The sequence below is a fragment of the Leuciscus leuciscus genome (assembly GCF_965113295.1).
Source record: "Leuciscus leuciscus genome assembly, chromosome: 15".
Taxonomy (NCBI): Eukaryota; Metazoa; Chordata; class Actinopteri; order Cypriniformes; family Leuciscidae; genus Leuciscus; species Leuciscus leuciscus.
Window position 1 is genome coordinate 13,104,722 of NC_138739.1, and position 18,033 is coordinate 13,122,754.

At 40.3% G+C, this 18,033-nt stretch overlaps 3 protein-coding genes and 1 long non-coding RNA gene across 5 annotated transcripts in view; 1 reads left to right on the forward strand and 3 right to left on the reverse strand.

Moving 5' to 3' along the window:
• Positions 1-5,296, reverse strand: part of LOC309476094 (cell adhesion molecule CEACAM1-like) — a 161,225-nt gene extending 155,929 nt beyond the window's left edge. Inside the window, exon 1 of the mRNA XM_082139271.1 lies at positions 3,580-5,296. The gene's annotated coding sequence lies outside the window, so the exon portion shown is untranslated. The remainder of the gene's footprint in view (positions 1-3,579) is intronic.
• The window catches only part of LOC309476002 (uncharacterized protein), a 33,065-nt gene extending 17,051 nt beyond the window's left edge, over positions 1-16,014 (forward strand). The window contains exons 5-8 of one of the 2 annotated variants that reach the window (XM_082139075.1): positions 5,306-5,611; positions 10,151-10,450; positions 12,363-12,665; positions 15,165-16,014. In XM_082139075.1, coding sequence (XP_081995201.1) covers positions 5,306-5,611; positions 10,151-10,450; positions 12,363-12,665; positions 15,165-15,262 — 1,007 coding nt within the window. In that variant the 3' untranslated portion in view covers positions 15,263-16,014. The remainder of the gene's footprint in view (positions 1-5,305; positions 5,612-10,150; positions 10,451-12,362; positions 12,666-15,164) is intronic. The other variant, XM_082139076.1, reaches the window with a different exon arrangement.
• Positions 1-18,033, reverse strand: part of LOC309476146 (uncharacterized protein) — a 122,742-nt gene that overhangs the window by 50,632 nt on the left and 54,077 nt on the right. The gene's annotated exons all lie outside the window — the stretch shown is intronic.
• Positions 16,535-17,646, reverse strand: LOC309476360. The gene is made up of 2 exons (XR_014198055.1): positions 16,752-17,646; positions 16,535-16,653 (listed from the first exon to the last, which is right to left on the reverse strand). It is a non-coding gene; the product is annotated as an uncharacterized lncRNA (long non-coding RNA).

Sequence of the window (18,033 nt, forward strand, 5' to 3'; positions counted from 1 at the left end):
AGATTTATGACTTTGATTTTCTTGCAGTTTTAAAATAAAATGTGATTTTGAAAATATATATTTCATATAAAAATTGAAAATAGTATTTTTCTGAAATTTTCATAACAATTCACGTAAAATTCTGTTACTTTTTCACTTTTTTCAAACTTTTTTTTTTCACTTCAGCAATAATCTGCCAGATGTCGTCTTTGAAAAGAGATCAAACTTAAGCCTGTGCTAAAGCAGTCAAGATTTACGACAGTTTAAAGGAGTCGTTCACTTTAAAATGAAAATTAGCCCATTATGTATTCATCCTCAAGTCTTCCTAGGTGTTTGACATTCTTTTTTCAGACGAATACAATCAGAGTTATATTAATAAACACCCTTACGCTTCCGAGCTTTATAATGGCTGTGGATTGCAACAATCAATTTAAAGGTTAAAAAAAGTGCATCTATCCATGATAAAAGTGCTCCACACGGGTCTCTGGGGGTTAATAAACGCATCTGATGCGAAGCAATGCGTTTGTAAAATATCCATATTTAAAACTTTTTAAAGTAAATTAACTAGCTTCCGGCCAAATGAAAGTTAAGTTGCGTAAGTTGTACTTTAGATGCAAGTATGTTCGCTTGGCCGGAAGCTAGAATTTTACTTTGTAACATGTTAAATATGAATATTTTTCTTACAAAAACTAGGTCTGCTTCAGAAGGCCTTCAGGTGAGTAAATCATGGACTACTTTTCTGAACTACTCCTTTAAGTTGGAAATTGAATTTTCAGGTCTATGCTCAAAGTGAATAAATGGATTATAAATACAGTGCAAATATAATTTAGTATAAAAAAATCCCCTAAAAATACAAAATATGAAATAAAAAACATCAAACTAAAATATAGTACATTCATTTCATTAACAAAAAAAACTAGATGTACCGCATCGCGGTACAAAATATGACCGCCGCTCAGGCCTGCACTTGCTTTCCACAAAAATAAATGACGTGGAGTAATTTGGCTGTATTGCGTGTTTATGTATATACCTAAAAAAAGTAATAGTATGTGCATGTCTGTCTGTGTGTGTGTGTGTGTGTGTGTGTGTGTGTGTGTGTGTGTGTGTTTGTGTGTGTGTTTGTGTATGTGTGTGTCTGTGTGTGTGTGTGTCTGTGCGTGTATGTATGTGTGCGTACATGTGTGCGCGTGTGTGTTTGTGTGTGTGTGTCTGTGCATGTGGATTTGTATGTGTGTGTATGGGTGTGTGTCTGTGCGTGTGGATGTCAGTGTGTGTGCATGCTTGCGTTTGTTTGTATTCCTGCATGTGTGTGTGTGACAGTATCATCCTAAACCAGCAACCCTTCGCTCAACAGCACCATCTACAGGCCGATGAGTGTACAGTCACTAAATGTGCACATAAATGAATTTATTTTATACCCCCCCATGGATGAAATTCTACAAAACTTAGCAGAGGATACCCCCAGAGGTTGTCAAGTTAATCATACACATGAAATATGGTGCAGTTCTGAACATCTCCACTGAAGATAGGGAGTGGCCCCCGGGGACCAAACGAAATTTTTCCGTAGAAGTCTAGTGGGGCTACATGCCCACCAAATTTCATGTTCCCCGGTGTTTCGGTGTCCCTGGTATCGTTGACGAAAAATTTACGGGGGCCCCAGCGCGGGGGGGGAAGTGGCCCCCGGGGACCAAACGAAATTTTTCCGTAAAAGTCTAGTAGACCAACATACCATAAAAATTTCTTCATCCTCGGTGCCACGGTTCAGGTAGTTATTTAGGAAAAACTGCATTTTTTTGGGTTTGGGGGGGCCCAGCGCGGGGGGGGAGTGGCCCCCGGGGACCAAACGAATTTTTTCCGTAGAAGTGTAGTGGGGCTACATGCCCACCAAATTTCATGTTCCCCGGTGCTTCGGTGTCCCTGGTATCGTTGACGAAAAATTTACGGGGGCCCCAGCGCGGGGGGGGAAGTGGCCCCCGGGGACCAAACGAAATTTTTCCGTAAAAGTCTAGTAGACGAACATACCATAAAAATGTCTTCATCCTCGGTGCCACGGTTCAGGTAGTTATTTAGGAAAAACTGCATTTTTTTGGTTTTGGGGGGGCCCAGCGCGGGGGGGGAGTGGCCCCCGGGGACCAAACGAAATTTTTCCGTAGAAGTCTAGTGGGGCTACATGCCCACCAAATTTCATGTTCCCCGGTGCTTCGGTGTCCCTGGTATCGTTGACGAAAAATTTACGGGGGCCCCAGCGCGGGGAGGGGGGAGTGGCCCCCGGGGACCAAACGAAATTTTTCCGTAAAAGTCTAGTAGACGAACATACCATAAAAATTTCTTCATCCTCGGTGCCACGGTTCAGGTAGTTATTTAGGAAAAACTGAATTTTGGGGGGTTTGGGGGGGCCCAGCGCGGGGGGGGAGTGGCCCCCGGGGACCAAACGAAATTTTTCCGTAGAAGTGTAGTGGGGCTACATGCCCACCAAATTTCATGTTCCCCGGTGCTTCGGTGTCCCTGGTATCGTTGACGAAAAATTTACGGGGGCCCCAGCGCGGGGGGGGGAAGTGGCCCCCGGGGACCAAATTAAATTTTTCCGTAAAAGTCTAGTAGACCAACATACCACAAAAATTTCTTCATCCTCGGTGCCACGGTTCAGGTAGTTATTTAGGAAAAACTGAATTTTTTTGGGTTTGGGGGGGCCCAGCGCGGGGGGGGGGTGGCCCCCGGGGACCAAACGAAATTTTTCCTTAGAAGTCTAGTGGGGCTACATGCCCACCAAATTTCATGTTCCCCGGTGTTTCGGTGTCCCTGGTATCGTTGACGAAAAATTTAAGGGGGCCCCAGCGCAGGGGGGGAAGTGGCCCCCGGGGACCAAACGAAATTTTTCCGTAAAAGTCTAGTAGACGAACATACCATAAAAATTTCTTCATCCTCGGTGCCACGGTTCAGGTAGTTATTTAGGAAAAACTGCATTTTTGGGGGTTTGGGGGGGCCCAGCGCGGGGGGGGAGTGGCCCCCGGGGACCAAACGAAATTTTTCCTTAGAAGTCTAGTGGGGCTACATGCCCACCAAATTTCATGTTCCCCGGTGCTTCGGTGTCCCTGGTATCGTTGACGAAAAATTCAGTAAGGTGACGAAAAAAAAAAAAGAAAAAAAAAAAAAACTTTGACAATCCCTATATGATCGCTTTCGCTAGCTACGCTAGCGGCGGTCATAATAAATAAATCAGCCTACACGTGAAGAGCACCAGAGGGTTAAGCAAAAAAATTATTCTGTACCTGGAAGATGAAGAAATAAGATGCAGAAAAACAAGCTTGGAAAATATGTAGAAGAATTGGAAATGATAGGGGGGGTGAAACACTCAGTTTCAGTCAATCTCATGTTAATCTTGAGTACCTATAGAGTAGTATTGCATCCTTCATATCTCCAAAAAGTCTTTAGTTTTATTAGAAAGATCGGTTGTACAGAGTCTTTCCGGGAAAAACCGAGCGGCTGGAGGCCGGCTGTGTGGGCGGAGCTAAAGAATCACGAGCGCTGTTCACTGTTTACGTGCTGTGCTTACGCGCCGATAGCTAACAACACACAGACATTTGAAGCAGTTTTACTCACCGACTGCGGTTCCAACGCACGACCGTGAACCTTTATCGTTGGGACTGCTCCATTCTTAAGCATTAGACGATCTGCAAATCCGGTGTCGAACTGGGCCTTGTTTATAAAACAACCATCGTCGAAATGCAGGGAACAGGGAACTCTGTTGATGCTCTGGAAAATCAAACTCCATCCACTGGACTGGTCCCTTAACGCTGGGTTCTTCGGGAATCTGTGCAGGGTTGTCGGCAACCAAAAACACACTTCTTTCTTTGACATCGCGAGCACAGCGCTTTGATGGGCGTACTGCTTTCGCTCTCTCGCTCGTCGCTCTGGTCTACGGGTGCGCGCGCACCCTTCCGGGAGAAGTGCCCTTAGGACCCTTATAAGGAAATTCCGCTCCATCTGACGTCACACAGGCCCATACTCGGAAAAAAACTTTCCGAAACTTGTGACAAACCGGATGGAGTATTTTTCGCACAGAAATACTCCTTCAAACGTACAGCTTAATTTTTGAAACTTTGTCCATGTTTAGCATGGGAATCCAACTCTTTAACAGTGTAAAAAACTCAGTATGCGTGAAATAGCATTTCACCCCCCCTTGAAGGATTAAAACGGCTCAATGCAAGTGGGTTCAGTGATTCAGATAAGAGAAAGCCTGACACCTTGTGGAATTTCTCTGAAGGAAAACTAAAGTTAAATGTGAACTTAAGAATCCACAGGCTCCATCTCATCCAATATAGGCAAAAACCAAATGAGAGCATCGATGACTTTGTGACTAGAGCCAGAACTTTAGCACTGAAATGCCAATTCTGACGATGAGCTCATTGAATGTTTAGTTTAACTTATCATGGCCAGTACAGTACTACTTTCGATGCTTTAAGAAACCGCCTATACAGCAAGGCTAAAGGTCACCCCATTGCTGACATACTAGCAGAGGGGTGAAAGAGTGAAGCCTTAGCAGCAGCAGCAGCTGATAATGAACAGATACAACAGCTTGGCATGTCACAGATTTAAAAATGCCCATGCTGTAACAAGAGGACGAACATGTCAAAACTGTAACTGAACAGTGCCCTGCATTCAACAATATGTTCTATGTGCGGTAACAGAGGCCACTGGGCAAAGTGCTGTAAAAAGAACCAATCTTGTTGGTTGTTAGAGATGTTTACACACTTATGTTAAACAGGGGGGATGTTATGATGATACATAATACATGTGTTCGTAATACGCTATGGTCGTGTACCGGAAATGTCTTATGCATCATACTTCAATGTGGAGACATTAATAAATTAGTCATGACGGAAAAAAAAAGGATGATAACAGATGTATTTTCCCATGAGTTCGCTATGTTAACGATATAACGTTACCTAGCTTGTTTGGTAGCTTATAATACCGTAGCTTGTTGTATAGTAAGTCATCCACTATAACAAACAAACAGCGATAACAACTTCAAAAACATTGCAATAAATAAATGGTTTTGAAGAGGAATATTTTGTCATTCAAGAGTCAGCTTTTTCATTGAACCAGAGAGAAATGTTGAATAGAAGGATAATGCCACTGTCTCCATGCTACACTAATATTAAGCCTATTAATCCTCTGTGTACACATATCCTTACAAGTACAATTTTGGCTGTATTATTTGTGGCCTCTTCAAAAATTGTTCCTGAGAAATGTTATGTTTATTCCCATCCCCCCTCTCTTATAATCTCCTCATTTCTCTGTTTCTATGTGCTCCTGTGACATGAAGTGAAGACAGTGTCAGTGTTTAAAGGAGATCCTGTCACTCTAGAGACTGATTCTGAAATACAGAGAGATGATCTCATAGAGTGGAGATTTGGAAATAACGGACCCCTCATAGCTGAAATCAGAGGAGGGATCATCCTTCTACATTATGGTGTTCCTAATGGGAGATTCAGTGCCGGACTGGAGCTGGACAAGACGACTGGATCTCTGACCATCACAAACACTGAACTGAAACATGCTGGAGTTTATCATCTACAGATCACATCCATCAGAGGGGTTTCATACAAGAAATTCAGAGTTGTTGTCAGAGGTGAGTATCTCCTCCAGTCAGTGTACTAATGATCAAAGTTCTTGAATGTTAATTATTATTATCAGTATCATTTGTGTTTGTCACTTTTTAAGAAATATAAGTTTCAAAATCTATTGAATTAACTGCAAGTTATCAGTGCTTTCAGTGATGCACATCTTGTAACTAAGCATTTTGTGTACTGAAGGCTTATGAATTACTGAAGGGTTTTGGGAAAGTGACCCCTTTCTAATGTCCACTGTTGTGTTTTGATAACTATGCTTGACTGCCGCTGTCAAACGAAGTGAGAAGTGATCACACTGAAGGAATTACCTCATGAAATATTTTTAGTTTTTTACTACGACGCTCTACAATGCTTGAACAGTGTTTTCTACCTATTTTTATAATACCTTATACCCTCTATTAGGATTTTACATTTTAAAAAACTCTCAGCAAGGCATGTTTGTCGGTTAATTTTATTTTCTGTTGACATATGAAGGTCATATAATCAGATCAACAGCACAATTACGAGTGTGATACTGCTTTTCAATAAGAAGTACTGGCTGTTTTTGCTCCACCAATGAAAACAAAGCCACAGAAGTTGGGCGTCTCCAAGCAACAGAGAGTAGCAGTGTTTCATTCCTGAATGAATTCGTGTCTATGAAGGAATCTACAGAGTTATGTATTTAATGACTCATTTGTACTTTTTTTGTTCCTGAATCAATCAGTGTTTGGAACAAATCAGTTGAATGAATGATTTAATGTCTCACTCGTGAATATGCATTTTTATGTTATGTTTTATGTATGTTTTTATGTTATTTTTTTATGTATTTCAATATTTTTATGCTTTAGTGCAGTCAAAAAGTTACATACAGCACATTTAAAGGTGCAATAGGTGATCTGGTAAATGTTAACTTCAGCCTGCTAGAATTGAAGTTCATATCACCCACCAATTATCATTTGTTTTGTTTCTGAAGGAATCATTTCAGTGTCATTTGACAGTAGTTCTTTATGACCCATTTGACACCTGGTATTAACATCCACCTTAAGTGTTCTGTGCTGAATACTGGTGAAAACCGATCTAAAACGCTTTGTGATCGATCACTGAAACTATATTATATCGTATGATCACCATCACACATTACTATAACATTATTCCAATATTATATCAATTTAAAAAAACATTCTATTTTAGCTGCTCCATCGCTAGCCAACTTACTGATGGAGTGTTACGAGTGTGATGTTGGTTTTGAGATGAACTGCTGAACGTCTCAAATAGGGTCCCAAACACCAGATCATATATTAGCAAATCAGTTCATCTTACCTGCACAAAGTGACCATTTAAATAACTAGATGTACCGCATCGCGGTACAAAATATGACCGCCGCTCAGGCCTGCACTGGCTTTCCACAAAAATAAATGACGTGGAGTAATTTGGCTGTATTGCGTGTTTATGTATATACCTAAAAAAAGTAATAGTATGTGCATGTCTGTCTGTCTGTGTGTGTGTGTGTGTGTGTGTGTGTGTGTGTGTGTGTGTGTGTATGTGTGTGTATTTGTGTATTTGTGTATGTGTGTGTCTGTGTGTGTGTGTGTGTGTGTGTGTGTGTGTGTGTGTGTGTGTGTGTGTGTGTGTGTGTGTGTGTGTGTGTGTGTGTGTGTCTGTGCGTGTATGTATGTGTGCGTACATGTGTGCGCGTGTGTGTTTGTGTGTGTGTGTGTCTGTGCATGTGGATTTGTATGTGTGTGTATGGGTGTGTGTCTGTGCGTGTGGATGTCAGTGTGTGTGCATGCTTGCGTTTGTTTGTATTCCTGCATGTGTGTGTGTGACAGTATCATCCTAAACCAGCAACCCTTCGCTCAACAGCACCATCTACAGGCCGATGAGTGTACAGTCACTAAATGTGCACATAAATGAATTTATTTTATACCCCCCCATGGATGAAATTCTACAAAACTTAGCAGAGGATACCCCCAGAGGTTGTCAAGTTAATCATACACATGAAATATGGTGCAGTTCTGAACATCTCCACTGAAGATAGGGGCGATTAAAGCAGAATAATATTGCATTTTCATTTTTTATGGGAGGGGCGCAAATCACAAATGAGTGATTATGGGCTAGGTTGATGTGCCATAAAAATTTATTCATCCTCGGTGCCACGGTTCAGGTAGTTATTTAGGAAAAACTGAATTTTTTTGGGTTTGGGGGGGCCCAGCGCGGGGGGGGAGTGGCCCCCGGGGACCAAACGAAATTTTTCCTTAGAAGTCTAGTGGGGCTACATGCCCACCAAATTTCATGTTCCCCGGTGTTTCGGTGTCCCTGGTATCGTTGACGAAAAATTTACGGGGGCCCCAGCGCAGGGGGGGGAAGTGGCCCCCGGGGACCAAACGAAATTTTTCCGTAAAAGTCTAGTAGACCAACATACCATAAAAATTTCTTCATCCTCGGTGCCACGGTTCAGGTAGTTATTTAGGAAAAACTGAATTTTTTGGGGTTTGGGGGGGCCCAGCGCGGGGGGGGAGTGGCCCCCGGGGACCAAACGAAATTTTTCCGTAAAAGTGTAGTGGGGCTACATGCCCACCAAATTTCATGTTCCCCGGTGCTTCGGTGTCCCTGGTATCGTTGACGAAAAATTTACGGGGGCCCCAGCGCGGGGAGGGGGGAGTGGCCCCCGGGGACCAAACGAAATTTTTCCGTAAAAGTCTAGTAGACCAACATACCATAAAAATTTCTTCATCCTCGGTGCCACGGTTCAGGTAGTTATTTAGGAAAAACTGCATTTTTTTGGGTTTGGGGGGGCCCAGCGCGGGGGGGGAGTGGCCCCCGGGGACCAAACGAAATTTTTCCGTAGAAGTCTAGTGGGGCTACATGCCCACCAAATTTCATGTTCCCCGGTGCTTCGGTGTCCCTGGTATCGTTGACGAAAAATTTACGGGGGCCCCAGCGCGGGGGGGGAAGTGGCCCCGGGGACCAAACGAAATTTTTCCGTAAAAGTCTAGTAGACCAACATACCATAAAAATGTCTTCTTCCTCGGTGCCACGGTTCAGGTAGTTATTTAGGAAAAACTGAATTTTTTTGGGTTTGGGGGGGCCCAGCGCGGGGGGGGAGTGGCCCCCGGGGACCAAACGAAATTTTTCCTTAGAAGTCTAGTGGGGCTACATGCCCACCAAATTTCATGTTCCCCGGTGTTTCGGTGTCCCTGGTATCGTTGACGAAAAATTTAAGGGGGCCCCAGCGCGGGGGGGGAAGTGGCCCCCGGGGACCAAACGAAATTTTTCCGTAAAAGTCTAGTAGACCAACATACCATAAAAATTTCTTCATCCTCGGTGCCACGGTTCAGGTAGTTATTTAGGAAAAACTGCATTTTTTGGGGTTTGGGGGGGCCCAGCGCAGGGGGGGAGTGGCCCCCGGGGACCAAACGAAATTTTTCCTTAGAAGTCTAGTGGGGCTACATGCCCACCAAATTTCATGTTCCCCGGTGTTTCGGTGTCCCTGGTATCGTTGACGAAAAATTTACGGGGGCCCCAGCGCAGGGGGGGGAAGTGGCCCCCGGGGACCAAACGAAATTTTTCCGTAAAAGTCTAGTAGACCAACATACCATAAAAATGTCTTCATCCTCGGTGCCACGGTTCAGGTAGTTATTTAGGAAAAACTGCATTTTTGGGGGTTTGGGGGGGCCCAGCGCGGGGGGGAAGTGGCCCCCGCGGACCAAACGAAATTTTTCCGTAAAAGTCTAGTAGACCAACATACCATAAAAATTTCTTCATCCTCGGTGCCACGGTTCAGGTAGTTATTTAGGAAAAACTGCATTTTTTTGGGTTTGGGGGGGCCCAGCGCGGGGGGGGAGTGGCCCCCGGGGACCAAACGAAATTTTTCCTTAGAAGTCTAGTGGGGCTACATGCCCACCAAATTTCATGTTCCCCGGTGTTTCGGTGTCCCTGGTATCGTTGACGAAAAATTTAAGGGGGCCCCAGCGCGGGGGGGGGAAGTGGCCCCCGGGGACCAAACGAAATTTTTCCGTAAAAGTCTAGTAGACCAACATACCATAAAAATTTCTTCATCCTCGGTGCCACGGTTCAGGTAGTTATTTAGGAAAAACTGCATTTTTGGGGGTTTGGGGGGGCCCAGCGCGGGGGGGGAGTGGCCCCCGGGGACCAAACGAAATTTTTCCTTAGAAGTCTAGTGGGGCTACATGCCCACCAAATTTCATGTTCCCCGGTGCTTCGGTGTCCCTGGTATCGTTGACGAAAAATTCAGTAAGGTGACGAAAAAAAAAAAAAAAAAAAACTTTGACAATCCCTATATGACCGCGGTCATAATAAACTCATGTGTAAAGAAGTCAGGATACGTCACCTGTCGGTTCAGGGTCCTGCTACACACATTACAGTGATACTGAGAGACAGTAATGTGAAGTTTTGAGTCTTTCTCCATTTCAAACTGATAGAACATTATCTGAATGATCTTTGTGTAGTAATTTCAAACTCTGAAGTTCACATGCACACACTAATGGCAACATTTCTTTGTGTTTCTCTGTTTCTATGTGCTGCTGTCACTAATGCAGAGAGGAACATATCAGTGGAACAGGGAAAGAATGTGATCCTAAACCCTGAAACTGAAATACAGAAAGATGATCTGATACAGTGGAGGTTTGGAGATCAAGACATTCTCATAGCTGAAATCAGAGGAGGGACCGGAGAGACACATGATGATGATGTGAGATTCAGAGGCAGACTGAGGCTGGATGAGAAGACTGGATCTCTGACCATCACAGACAGCACAGCTGATCAATCTGGAGATTATAAACTACAGATCAGCAGCAGCAGAGGAACCACAAACAAGAGATTTGTTGTTAGACTCTACAGTAAGTAGTTCATTTTCAATTTATTTTAGATCTTTGTGAAAAGTGATGATCCACTTTGTGTTTTTGCTCTATCAATGAAAATAGTTCCAATCGAAGGCAAAGCATGAAAAAAATACATTAAATAATGTATTTGCAGAGAATATTGTTATTGTATTTAGGTTCAAACTTGCATGTTTTTATTTGCATGTCACCGGCAGTTTATATTCTTGACTTGTACTGTACGTACACACACTCACACACATACGGTGGTGGCACTATCATTATGAGGACTTTCCATTGGTGTAATGGTTTTTCTGTCGCCTAAACATAACCCTCACAGAATTTTTTTTGCATTTAATTTTTTTATTTTTTTATTTAATATTTAGTAGCCTATGTCTATTGTTTTATTACAGTAGTGTTCTCATTATAATGTTATGTAACATGACAGTCCCAGTCCTAGTTATTAATGTTGTGCATTGCTGTTTGAGCTGCATGGGCTGAAGCTAAAGATGATCAACATGTGTTACGGTTTAACTGGTTTCCATGTCACTGTTAACTGGTGATTTCTGGCGCTTAACTCCAGCTGTGAACGATCGGCTGCAGACTTGACAATTCAGCAAACACGTGCAACATGTCCATAACAAGAAAACTATCTCACTATGTAATTATTGGTATCTTTGTAAAAGTAAAAATAAGTGATTTCATAATCTGTAACCGCAAAAGTAAGTTTAACAAAAAAGGTCTTAAAATCCTTCTTTTGGGATTCGAACTCGTCCAAGAAAATCACCATTAAATACTGTTGTGGCAATTGATCTAACTGAGCTACTCGAGATCTGTTTGATGTGTTCAGTTTATGATATTCAGATTATTCACAATTCTTCTGTGTTTGATTATGGCAATGGGCTGGGCTCGTGTTAACTTGTTCCTCACGCTCACAAGCTGATAGTCTTAAATGATTACATTGTTTGACACTTGAATGGCATTTTCTTGTCAAAATGTTGATTCCCCAAATATTATGGAACACAAAGTCTACTTTATGAATTACTCAGTCATTCAGTGAAGACACCTTGCATTTGTCAGTAATTTTAAGGCAAAAATAATAACATTGTGTGACACTGACATGTCATCTTCACATTTCCTTTGCAACCTTTTAATGCTGAAATTCTTGGTAACATGATAAACATTTTAAATAGAAGTTTTAATATTTAGTAATACATTCAACATGTTCACCAGAGAACTCAATCAAATGAAGAAAAGATAAAGCTGCAAAAAGATGTTATTTCACTTGATATTTTATTGCATGGCTGCACAACAACAAAAGCAACAATTTAAAAAATAAAGACATGCGGGGAAAAATAAATCCTGATCCACATGTGGCTGACCAACACATTGGCAGTGGAACCACAGTTCTCAAGTGGTGAACAGTAATAACTCTATAACAAACAGACATTCAAACACAAGGAATTAAATCATTTCAGTGTTCAAACATGTAGGATTAATTTCACAATTCCCCATTGAACTACACTGTGAAACAAACGTGTGTGTGTGTGACATGATCTAGCATCATCTAGCATCTTCAGCTCAAAATATGGAGACAGAACAGGGTCATAACGTGACAGGATATTCATCTCAATCTCTCTATTTTATTCAGCTTTACAGCTTGTCAAATTCAGCTAAAACACATTTTGTTGCTGACCTGCATCCACAAGTTCTTCCTTCAGCTTTTATTTAGATCAGCACTTTTCAGATCAGTTTTCATCAAACTGGAACTGAGACAGTAATATGAATTTTCTATGTGAGAAGACAGCAAATCATGTTCATCTGAATGATATTGATGTAGTAGTTTCAAGCTGTGATGTTCACATGCACACTGATCTGATGGCAACATTTCTTTGTGTTTCTCTGTTTCTCTGTGCTGCTGTCGCTAATGAAGAGAGGTTGAAATCAGTGGAAGAGGGAAAATCAGTCACTCTAGAGACTAAAACTGAAATACAGAAAGATGATCTGATACAGTGGAGGTTTGGAGATCAAAACATTCTCATAGCTGAAATCAGAGGAGGGACCGGAGAGACACATGATGATGATGATGGGAGATTCAGAGGCAGACTGAGGCTGGATGAGAAGACTGGATCTCTGACCATCGCAAGAATGAGACCTGAACACACTGGAGATTATAAACTACAGATCAGCAGCAGCAGAGGAACCACAAACAAGACATTTGTTGTTACTGTCCATGGTAAGTAGTTTTTCAATTTATTTTTAAAATATAGATGATGTCTTTGTGAAAAGTGATGTTCCACTTTGTGTTTTTGCTCTATCAATAAAAATAGTTCCTAACAAAGCCAAAGCATGAAACATATACATAATAAATAATGCCTCTGCAGAGAGAAATATTGTATTTATGTCAGAATTTGTTCTTAAGTATTACTGTTATTAGTGTTGCATGTTTAATTTGCATGTCACCGGCAGTTTATTTTTACAAATACTCTATACACACAGTGTTTATATTCCGACTATTTTAGACTGGTCGGGTGGGGAGTAGCCCAGTGCCTGCGTGACTCGTCATAGAGACAGAAATCTTATGTTCATAATCTGAAAACCACGTCCAACCCTCTCCATTGACTTTGTATTACGCCTCCTTGTCATTTCTTGCTTCTAACAAAAGACAGAACAATGTCTAAAAGCTGCCATGTGACAGGGTGTACAGCGAACAACTAAAAAAACAACTGTTTTTATAAGCTTTCGACCCCAAAAAACGAGTGTTTAAGAAGACATAAGTGGATACACGCACTTGAGACAGAGCGCAACGTGTCATATTACTCTGAGAACTAACTTACGGCCACTGGAGGGGAATGTAATCGGCGACAGGATATTATTTTTAACCATGTCAAAGGATTATATCACCAGCCTATGTGAACCAGAGAGGAGGAGATCTATTGAGAAACTATATTTTATTGGTCTATATCAGTGTCCCTTTTCCTTACCTTCCTTTTGTTGGAGAAATGATAATCTACAACTATAAGATTGAATCACCAGGAAACAGCATAATTTAACCTAACATTACCTAACAAAGATCAAAACGCATAGCTAAGATTCTTTCAACCCCTAACATATGTAATAATAATCAAGGCATATATCCTCAGCTTTATGAAAGATAGAGGGAAACAGGGGTGCAGTTGATTACTAAAATGATGGGGCAAGTTGGCCCATAATAATAATCTTGTATGGACATGTTTGTTCGTCTTGGCTCAAAGCCACTTGCTTCGAACTTTTCTTCACGTTAATTACAAGTGATATAATGAAATATTTCTATTCAAAACAATATTTTACGTCCAATTATTTCCTCAACTTATTTTTGATATTGAGATAAAAGTTAATTTTCTTGGATTTGATATGCAAGAGAGTGGTGATCACGAAGATGATTTGAACTGTTTCCCCTTTTGCAGCGACTTTGCATGTTCTTTAGACAGGGTGACCATCCTCTAATACATTTTCCTCAATACTTTTGTATTTAATGTATATTAAGACAATGATGTTACAAGACCAAACTCAGTAAAGACCACACTAAGCATATGTAGCCTACAGAAACGCAGATGAGCGCAGAATATGAACGGAACTCGTTTTCTTTATAATAACGTTTTTTCTTTGAGAGGAAAATGTTTGACGTGTAATTAAACGCATTGCGTTCATATTCTGGGCTCATCTGCTTTTCTGTAGACTTTATACTGTGCTTTATTAATAAGGTGTGTGCAGAATTTGATCTCTTAATAACTGTCTTCTTGGGACATTAAGCCGTTAAGCGTTTTTCACGTTACGCGTTTTAAATCCGCACACACAATTTGAAAAGACTCAAACGGACACGGATAGAGTGAAAGACTGGATGTCTTTTCTTTCTATCGGGTAGGATAGCCTACAAGTGATTTCAAAACATTTCAGCCGGTTCTAATTTGATTTCTGGATGCTGTGAACATGTTAAGCTAAAAGACTGCACTCCAGTTTCGCGTTTATTGTCGTCTCTGCAGTTAAAAAGACAAAGTTGACAAATTTGGCTATACTTTCATAATTTTTATATATATTTTTTTTATTTTCATTTTATTTATTGATCACGCAGGGTTATCTAATTGAACTATTTGTGGTTTGTATTTTGTGACGTGCGTGTTTCTCCTCGGGGCTCCTCCCACAAAACAGGATTTCTGATTGTAATAGGGTATATGTCGAACGTCGCATGACGAAACCGGAAACCTGGTCTCATCGCATCCGCTTGTCATAGAAAGTGTTAACAGCCGTATGAACTGACGCCGATATCTATGGAATTTTAAGGTAATCAGCTAACCTACCTATCTCACTTTGTTATTGGCGTTTTATTCTATTTAAATATCTAAACGTTAGTGTGAAGATTTTTTTTTTTTTTTACTTTTAAATATCGATCTTCACATGCGAGGGACATTGGTTATGATCATCTTTGCTCGCTCCTTTTAAGTTATCTTGAGTAAAACAGTAAAAAAATGCAAGCAGCACATACAAAAGACCTGAACCGGAAGCGATGCGTTCTGTTTTCCTGTTTCGTAATGCGACGTTCGACATATACCCTATTCAACATGTTGGATATTTAGGCTACGATTTGAGATCGGTGCGACCCCGACGTTCTTCAGAGCAGATTCAGACCTCACACCACATCAGTACATCTCTCTTTTTAATATCTGTAATTGTCTGTATTTTCTGGCTGATTCCTCAGGAAACAGAGTGAATGATTCGGCGACCATAGAGATGCTGCTGCTGAATGAAGAGGATCGGGATGTAGGGAATGAACGGGAGGGGACAAGTTTACTTTAAAGAGATAAGACACGCCCACCAGTGTCAATCACTCTGACATCATCAATAATTCAGCTCCAGCTGCAACAACAAAAACATATTTCTGCTTATATGAGCCTGAAAGTGAGAAATGAATCCGTGTCTGTTGAGCTGTTAAACTTGTATGTAAGAAGCTTATTTGGTTTTAGATGAACAGGGAAACGTTTCATATATTGTTTTTATAATGTTACACTTCATACCTGTTACTCTTATTACAGTTTTTTTCGATTGCTAAACGACAGTGAGCACAACTGGAGCTACATGTGCAAAACTCTAACTACAGTCTGCACTACCAACAGTCACCTGAGCTAAACAGTTCACATCACCTGCAAAACTCACTCCAAGCAACACAACTCTTAACACATGGCTCAAAACAGGCTCAGTGCAGCTAAACACTATGCACAACCCTCACTGAGATAACACACACTGTCACTCAGAACACACTGAGAGGAAAAACACTAGCCTCAAACACCAATTGTTAAGGGAGATGATGATTTTGCAATTATACTGCCATGATTAATGCTTGATTTACTTTAAAGTGATGTAACCTAAGTAGTAATAATGCTTTTGCTTAAATAGATGTATGTAACCCAATTACTAATACTGCACAGAATATGTATTGTGTGATTTTACTATTGTTAAGAAAAGTATTTACTTGCATGAAACATATGTATTGATTGAGTTAGAGTAGAAAGCAATTATGTATTAGAAATAGTTTTATGATAAATGGAAAATGTACTAGTAAAGGTATGTGTTACAGACGATGAAGAGAAGAAAGAAGAGAAAGAGACCACGGAGGCGCTGTCGGAAGATACACCGTAAGCAACTGGGGGCTGTGGAGAAGAAGTTGGCAGAACTCCATTTGATGACGTCAGAGGAGAGTGTGGAACCTGCATTTCGAAGCCTGCGTATAAAAGACTGAGAGAGAGACTGAATTGTTGGAGACTGAATAGCGCAGTGTCCCTCGACGCCTGTTACCAGCTGTTTGTACCTTAATAGAAATTTATTGTTGTAACTTTACTATTGTACTTTTATATAACCTTTATACAACTTTAATAAAACTAATATTATATTATTGGCAAGATATTGTCTGCCTGAGTAATAATTTAAGAACCTTAAGCAAGAACTGACCACAGGGAAGTCTGCTGAACTAATTGTAAGTACTCTTTGAATGCTTATAAAGAATCATATTAGCTTGTACAAAAATGGCATTATATGACCCCTTTAAGTAATATGCTTTTTTTTTAAAAAATGTTTTACCACAGAAGTATTTCTCTAACCATTGAATGTGCTTTATGTAAATAACAGCAGAACCAGATTAATGTTGATGTTCAGCATTGATCACAGTGTCTTTAAAGCTGAGATCACATGACCTTTTCTTCATGTGTAGAAAATCATTAGTGCATCTTTGACCATTCAGGGTTACTAAACTGACCCTTTTATTGTAAAAAAAAAAAAGAAAGAAACTTACGTTGACATTCTTTTTAATATTATTTTTGTTGAAATTGTAATTGTGTGCCTTATTTTGCTTTAGTAATTCTGCTTAAATAAGGGTCTGATCTGAAGTGAATCTGTTCATCTTCCAGTCAGATGTGAATGTCACATTGTAAATGTGATCTGAATTTATTTGTATTCATGATGAAGCTCTTAAAATTGCTCTTGTTGCACTTATAGCAAAAAAGGTTGAAAAAGTGCCTTTGTTCAATCCTAGTACTTAGTTACACTATAACCACATTGTGTTGTGTTTTGTGATGTTTTATTGATTTTGACAAAAGCATCTGCTTGAGGAATGCATGTTCATGTTAGATATAGATATGCCTCTGATCTTATTACATTTCTGTCCTCTAGTGGAAAAACACTTATTTTGCTTCCTAACAGCCTTTTTTGCATACAACTTATAAACAATGTACCAATATATGCAATATTATTAAATAATAAAAAGGTAAAATTGTGTAAAATGTGTGTTGCTTCATACCATATGTACTGTATGTACACAATAAAATCTTCAGAGTACATTCAATCTGAACTTAGTTATAACCATAAAATATTGTGTTAATCATAATCGCAAGCAAAGATGATATGGGATTATAGTTTCAGATGTTGTTAAACTATCTGAACTTGGTAATTGAAAAGTATAATGGTTTTGTGTTCAAATTTGGCATGTCATTAAAAACCGAATAACAGTTCAAGAAAAGTCCAATCTAGCCATGAAAATGCTCTATAGATGCGCTTCATCTTTTTGAGCACCAGATCGCAGTAGAAGTGTTAAAAAAATACTTTGAGTAAAGAACCCAAATTTATACGCTTTTGTATTCAAGGCCTCGTTGCTTTTGTAATGTGTGGCTAAAACAGTTACTTATAGCCATAGCAACGCCATGTAATAGTAGCCTAGGTATAGTTTATTTCTATAACGCATACAGTGGCGTTTTAGGACCTTATTTTGAAGGCAGGTTGTGTATTAAGGCCTGTTCACACCGGGACGAATTTCGCGCGCGATATTCGCCGACGTTTAACGCCTCGTGACTAAACAAAGGGCGCCAACCCAGCTGGCATTCGACTGACCTTAAACGTTTAAATGTGGTTGAAATAATGTCAGTTTATGAAAAAACATTAATTCAACGTCAAAACAACGTTGAACACCAAATGGTTGAAATGGTGTTGTTAACTCACTATGGATTCAACATAGAAATATAAATAAAATTTGAGTTGTACGTCAAATCAACATTATTTTTACAACCATGACTTTTAAACAT